Source organism: Mastomys coucha, chromosome X, assembly GCF_008632895.1.
Source record: "Mastomys coucha isolate ucsf_1 chromosome X, UCSF_Mcou_1, whole genome shotgun sequence".
NCBI lineage: Eukaryota > Metazoa > Chordata > Mammalia > Rodentia > Muridae > Mastomys > Mastomys coucha.
In genome coordinates, this window is record NC_045030.1 from 162465398 (window position 1) to 162472933 (window position 7536).

The 7536-nt window shown below is 36.7% G+C and overlaps 1 protein-coding gene across 5 annotated transcripts in view; it reads left to right on the forward strand.

The window, feature by feature from the left end:
* Arhgap6 (Rho GTPase activating protein 6) overlaps positions 1–7536 on the forward strand; it is a 484877-nt gene that overhangs the window by 422924 nt on the left and 54417 nt on the right. For all 5 annotated transcript variants that reach the window (XM_031371330.1, XM_031371345.1, XM_031371361.1 and 2 more), the window contains one exon: positions 6076–6147. In XM_031371330.1, the coding sequence (XP_031227190.1) occupies positions 6076–6147 (72 nt within the window). The remainder of the gene's footprint in view (positions 1–6075; positions 6148–7536) is intronic.

A 7536-nucleotide genomic window follows, 5' to 3' on the forward strand; every position in this document is an offset into this window, starting at 1 on the left:
AAAACTGCATGGTATTGGTACAATGATAGGCAGGTGGATCAATGGAACAGAATTGAAGACCCAGAATTTTTATATTCACTCTCTGGAACTGTGCTTTGCACTGAAGAAGCTATTACTCCACTCTGGAATCTGTCATGTTTGTTCGCCAATAGAACTTTTACCCAATAAAGCAGCAGCTCTGAACCTGTGGGTCATGTCCCTTTGGGTGGGGATTGAACAATCCTTTCACAGGGGTTGCATATCAGATATCCTGCATATCAGATACTCACACTATAATACATAAAAGCAGCAAACTTACAGTTATGAAATAACAATGAATATAATTTTATGGTTGTGGGTCACTACAACATGAGGAAGCAAAGTAAAGGGCTATAACACTAGGAAGGTTGAGAACCTCTGCAATAAAGTGTTTTACCAAAACTAAAACATTCAGAGGATGGGAGTGTCAGAAAGAAAAGATTTCCTAAACCCTGTAGTCACCATATGAATTATTGAGGAAAACACCAACATCATTCTAAGGGTTCTAAGAAGAGAAACTTTACCCCCTGAGGCCTCAACTAAACATTAGCTTTTGAAAGCATAGTTGGGGTCATCTTTCACTCATCTGTACTAACACCTAGTAAAATGGTCACAAAGGGATTTCTTTGTTTGGTGTTAGTCAGCTTTTCCCAGATCTATCTTTAACACTGAACTCATGAGTCCCTCAGAGGAACAGATAGTGCCTGCTCATCTAGGCTTTAAACACATCACTTACTTTCCCCAACAATATGTGATTAATCACCATTGGGTAGACATATGGAGGAATGGATAGGCAACTGGAAAGATGGGTGATGAATCCACTTTCTAGAAAGAAGTTGATATGTAAACAGATAAGTGTTATAATATAAACAATATTCCCAAGCCAAGGAGGGTAGTCATGTGCAATGATATAATAAGCCTGGAGAAAATAAAATAAACCTTTGTGTTAGAATAGAAAAGACACTTCTATGTTAGTTCTTTTCTTAAATATCTAGACTTTACCCAGATGCCATCTCTGATACCACAAAATTGCAGTGGTGCTCTGATTCATAAGCAAACACTTCCATTTGCTGCTAGGGATGCTCTCCTTCCATTTCTTCAGATAGACTTTAAATCCAGAGCAGGCAACTCAAAGAACAAGGGCCAGTTTGGAATTCATTACACTGCCTCATTTTTTCTGGTTTTGATTGGGGTTTTGGCTGTCCTCCTCTTATTAGACCCTATCTGTTTTCCAGGGTGAACTTACCAGGCAAATTTAACTTACATGGATAAGGTTAATCATTGGAAAGTAGCAGATGTTGAGCAAGGATGCAATGAATAGTTCCCTAGTGACAGAGAACATTAGTAATATAATTACATTTTTAGCAATACTCCAGCTCCAAACTAGAAACAAAATAAAGAATTCACCCTTTCCCTTACCTTAGTTTTTAGAGGTTGACAGCCTGAAAAGAAGGAATAATGAATTTTCACTTTAGTAAGAAATAAAATAGTGTAAAAATTATTTTGAGACAGATCTTACTGTGTTTACCAAGCTGGCCTCAAACACATAGATCTCTACTTGCCTCTGCCTCCCTAGTTCTGGAACTTAAGGTGTGCATCAACCACACCCTGCCTGTATTGCATATTTTTATAATATATTCATAGATTTTTAAACTTGCTTGATATGTAGGTATACATATACATGTATACATAATTATATGTTATTGATATTTAAGGAAATACTTTAGTTTATCAGCATAGATGTGAGATGTTTACAAAGTTGTATAGAAATTTGTGTTCTCAGATACAGGCAAAAAATATGAGGTTTAAATAATTTATGCAGAAAAGGATTTAGAGATGCCACAACTCTAAGATGATTTAATTACCTACTTACAAAACCATCACCAGGGTGGTAAAAATAAAACTGACTGAGACTCTTAGCTGGCTACTCCCTCTTTAATAAGGATGCTCCACCAAAATAGCAGGCACGACGCATGTTTTGTCAGTTTGGACATGTGTTTTTCTTCAGATGAGGGAGATGGCAATAGTCTATTATTTCTGTCATTTCAACCAGGTCAGAAACTATGAATTTGTGAGTCATCTCCCTTCATGCCACAAATTTGAGTTTCAGATTCTGTGAAACACCTCAAGAAGCAGCTCAGGCCTCCATTTTCTTACACTTAAATGAATTTTCAACCCTTATTCAAATACAGTTAGTACAAGGGAGAAGCAGCTTTTAAAGGTCATGAATTTTTGAATAATTTTAGATGTACTGTAAAGTTACAGGAATGATACAGCATTTCATTGTAAGGCTCCCCATGTTTCCCCCAATAACATATTATACTACACTTGATGTATTACTATCAGCAGAATGATAGAATTGATTCATATTTGTATCAATTTCCTGCTAATGTCTTCACATTGTTTTATGATCTAATCCAGGACACTGTGTTATGTTGACTTGGACATCCTTTCCTTTCATCTTCTGGAAAAAAACTTTTTTCTCAGTCCACATAGGTTCTGTAGATAGTATGACTTGTTTAAGAAAAAAAATAACATTGGTGTCTTCCCTGGGGGATTAGCATCTATTCATGCTGCCACTCCCAGCAATGTGTTTCACACATTGTTGTCATCTTACCACCCAAGTAAGTAAGAAAATCTTCCATGGGGGGAAACAAAAGGCTATTTACTCCAGTTACTCATTCTAATCCTAAAATCTATAGTCTTGAACACTTGTTACAAGGATTACTAACTACAGACAGACTCTCATTCCTTTAAAAATTGAAGGAAACTGCTCTTCTTCCTGAAATCTAATACAGTATTTAAAATCTTAGTAACCTGTAAACATTTTGATACTATTCTGTCTAAAGCACAAGTGGAGATTGGGTATAAATTGGAGGGAAAGATGTGAAGGTTTTAGTCACATGGCTTGTGCCCATTGTTGTGTTCTCTACATAGAGTTATGCAGAAATCCGTGGTTCTCAACCACAGAAATTTTGTTTCCTGTGGATATTTGGTAATGCCCAGAAGCATCATTGGTAGTGGCAACAGAATATAAGTAGATGCTCTGGCACCTAGGAAATTAAGGCAAGAGATGTGGCTATGTACCCTACAATACACAGGGCAATTGATCATAATAAAGAATTACCTAGCTTCATATATCACTAGTGCCCAGATTGAGAACTCATGGTATAATGTATGTGTAGTTTGTAAAGGGCTAATTCCTATTCTACCACCCATAAGTCTCTTTACATATTTTCCTCACTGTTTTCACTAAGTTTTCCACATTGCCTATGAATTCCTTTGGTTTGCTTTCTCTGAGAGTCTATTTTTCTGGTTCTACTAAATAATGGGGCAGCTGTGGCTAGGAAACAGAGAAAGTGGTGCCAAAATCATCCTGCCAAATTTTTCTCGGCAAGGTATTTTTTTTAAGGATTGAACAAGCTAGAACCTCCCTTTCAGGCTCAAATGGGTTTACAAACTCCAATGGCTGACAGCTATTATGAGTGGATGAAGTAGTGCAGGATTCAGTGCCTCTGCTGACTTGAGATGACTATGAGAAAGGTGAAACTTCAGACTTTCAGCTCTTCTGCATTTCTTGAGAAGCTCACACTCCATATCTGTATTGGAAATAAGCAAGACTTTCCATCAGTTCTCAACTGTTATAAATCATTGTGCATTGATCTTCATCTGGGCAGGAGTGGACTGGATATAGCTGTTTTGTTTCTACTTGGGCTACATTCATGCCCATGTCTATGGTACAACCAAATGAGAACTTTGGCCCAGCAAGCAGGCACCTACTAATTCTTTCTTTGTGTTCATTTCAGCATTAAGTGTATGGAACCTCTTCTCTTATGTTAAATATCCAACTGGGGCTTGGAGATGGCTCAGCAGTTTAGAGAACCTGTTACTTATGCAGAGGACCCAGAGTTAGTTCCCACACTTGAATATGTGGCTCAAAACTACATATAATCCCAAAGGATCATAACCCTCTTCTGTAGGTGGAGATCAGGAATGTACACAGTACATATACATGCATTTCATCTCTGATGTACATGATCTGATCAATGATGTACATAGATCAATGAATAATCAGTACCTACTGAACATATACTATAATCTAAGTACATAGTATCTACAGCTTTATTCTATCCACCCAGCATTTCTTACAGTCAAGCCTCCCATATTACAGGTAAGGAAACTGAGGTTTGGGATAGAGCAGGGGGAGAGGAGAATTGTTGAAAACAAATTGTAATGAAACATATGTATATGGACTAAATGGTGAAATCCATTAGTCTATGTACTAACCTAAAACATTATAAAAATGGAAATAAAAAAGAGAAAAACTTGTGGCTTCTCATCCTGGGCCCAGTGATAGAATACTAGGTTGGCATGTACAAGGTCCTGGGTTCTATCCCTAGCACCACAAAACAATCTCCTAAGCTTTAATAGATGTACAGTTTAGTTACTCTCTTCAGTCAATTATGTAAGCTGAGGAATTAAAGGATTTTTAGAAAAAAAATTATTTCTGGACCAAACACATTTCGTGATATGAACCAGCACTAACGAAAGCATTAAAAGTAAAACCACCAGCAATCCTATTTGGAGAACAGATTAAAATCTTGTGTAGGAAGTGCATTTTATTATCTCTGTATATATAAAAACTCACAATAGCCCCTAGTAGATAGATCAACTCAGATGTTTAAGATAAGAACACATCAGGGATAAAAGCGATCAGTAGCTCTTGGCCATAATACAACTGATTTACATGCTTTCGCTCTTATACAAATCTTATGACTCCAGAGGTGAAAAATAGTACTATTTTCATTTTGTGGGAAGAAAATATTTGGGGTATATTTTGGAAGGGAAAAGGTATTAAATATGCCTGTTAATTATATCATGGTGTTCACTTTTAAAAACTCACAGAGGTGGAAGAGGAATTGGGAAGATCTGCAGCCCCAAGAGGATCCCAGGAATGCTCATTACATTCAGAGTGCTTATTCTGTTATTTCCTGCTATCAGAGTCTTGTTTTGTAAATTTTATTGGGTGGTATCACTTTTTACTATGCGTTTTGGTATGTCCTGTGAGACAAAATTCTTAATCCACTTTTAAACAGTACCCTTGGGTATAAACTCCATCTTTGTTATTTGAGCCCAGTGTGGATTCCTAATCCATACCTCCTGTGTGGTAAGCTAAATAATCACAAAACATGTTCTGGCAATGATAAATACCAGTATTTTATGAGGACATCACAGGAATTCCATTGCAGCTGCCAACCAATGTGAGTGGTATCTTTACTATTTGGTGATATAAGGAGAATATTAAGTGCATTTGTTAAAAGTATCATATGCTAAAAGGGACTATTCCCCTACTTACAATAATACATTTGAAACAACATTAACATTCATCAATGAATGTATAATTAAATTATGGGATAGGCACATACTGTAGAATGACGTGAAAGTCCCAGGCTGAAAGTATATCTGAATATGGACATGCATTAGGCTCCACATTAAGCATTTTAGACACATTGTTTCAATAAATTCTCACAGCAGAACCATGCAATTCTTACTGTTTAGGTATGAGCACTGAGACTTATGCAAAATTCTGCAGGTTGTAAATTGGACGGCAGTAGTAAGGCCGCTCTATCAACCACCAAATCGATTTCCTTTTCCAATTACACTGTAGTAGCTTATAAATGTCAATGCTATATGCATGTATAGTTGATTCTGTCATGGAGATTTTATTCAAGATGAACAGTGACTTGCATAAATATGGAGAACAGGAAAAGCCTTATGTAATAGTAAAAACAAACACATCTGGATGTCAAGGCAGAATGGCATATGAAAGAGAACTGTTTCTAGCTCATTCCACCACTGAAAGAACATTTAAGAGCATATTTCAAGGCTGGTTACATGGGTTACAAGTTGTGGATTTTTCAGGTATTCTCAGTTTATTCCCATTTACAGTGCTGAATTCTATGAGTGAAGTAAGATCTCACCTGTAATTGTAATGTGAAAATTACTTGAATACTTATTTTTTCTTTTTACAATTTCTTGTTCTTTTACTCTTCACAGATGGACAAAAGAGAAAGAAATCATTGAGAAAGAAACTGGATTCACTAGGGAAGGAAAAGAACAAAGACAAAGGTAAAGGACCAAATAATGAAAGCCAATGCATTTTGTAGGGAGCATGCTGGTTGGATTGGGTTGAGGTTTTGAGTTGCATAGATTTATGTGGTTGGGCTCTATTATGTCAACTACATTTCCATAACAAAATGTCATTGAGAGCTGTTAGAGTCTACTTTTCTGTGTTTGAGTATCCCTGTGCTGAACTGATGAGTTCAGCTGGTTTGAGTAGTTAGTTGGTGACTATAGCCAAGGTTGTGGTTCCAATTAATCTGTCCAATCAGCTATGCATAAAGAGGACCTGTGTTGAGTAGCCATGGACAGCATGCCTAATACTAACCAGCTGTTTGGCAAATACAGACAATTAAGCAGGAATAATTAAATGAGAAAGAGTTTGTATTCACCTACTATGACTACAGAAAAGAAACAGTCTCCATCTCATGGCTTACTGAAGGTAGACCATCAGCAATTTTGTTAGATCACAGGATGCTTAGTTTAGGTCCCATATGTTTTCAGCAATTCCTGACTTTCATCATACTGATTTGTGTCTATTTCCATAGCTATTTATGGAAATGACACTTGAACCATTCTTTCAGACACATTTGTAGTCAATTTGAGTTTGCACTCCAGTTGTAAAGGTCACCTGGACCCCATTACTACAGTCTATTACTTTATGACTTGTTCTTATAGTCTTATATGAATTGATTGTTAAATGGTATAATTGTGTAAACATATGTTCATTTTATGTGCCACAATGAATGAATGTTGAATGAAGAAAGGCATATGTCTCACTTTGAAGTTCTCATCTATAATAATTCCATTTATGCTCATAGTGGAAAGCAATGCTTTTTTAAAAAAAATGCATTACAAATTGCATTTGAAGAGCCTTATTTCTAACATGCATACCAATCTATACACACATATATTAAACTGTGCTGTAAGGGTTGGATATTTGGTTCATGACATTTGGATACAAATTATTCTAAAGAACAGAAATCACAGTTCTGCTTCACTTAGAGTGTGTTCTCTCTTCCTTGGTGCTCAGGACAATGTAGACTGGAAAAACTTTGTTGCATATGTTGTACTATGCCATGTGAGATGTTTAGCAGCATCCTTGGTCTCTGCTAACTATGTGCTAGTAATACTTCTTGTAGCCAGATTGTGCTCAGGCTTCTAAATGTGAACCTCAAGCTAGACAAAATGAGATAAAAATGTTAGAAATACATACCTGTAACTGCAAAATAAAATCATGTCTGTAACAATTAAGTATCCTAGCTGGGCGGTGGTGATGCATGCCTTTAATCCCAGCACTTGGGAGGCACAGGCAAGTGGATTTCTGAGTTCAAGGCCAACCTGGTCTACAGAGTGAGTTCCAGGACAGACAGGGCTACACAGAGAAACCCTGTCTCT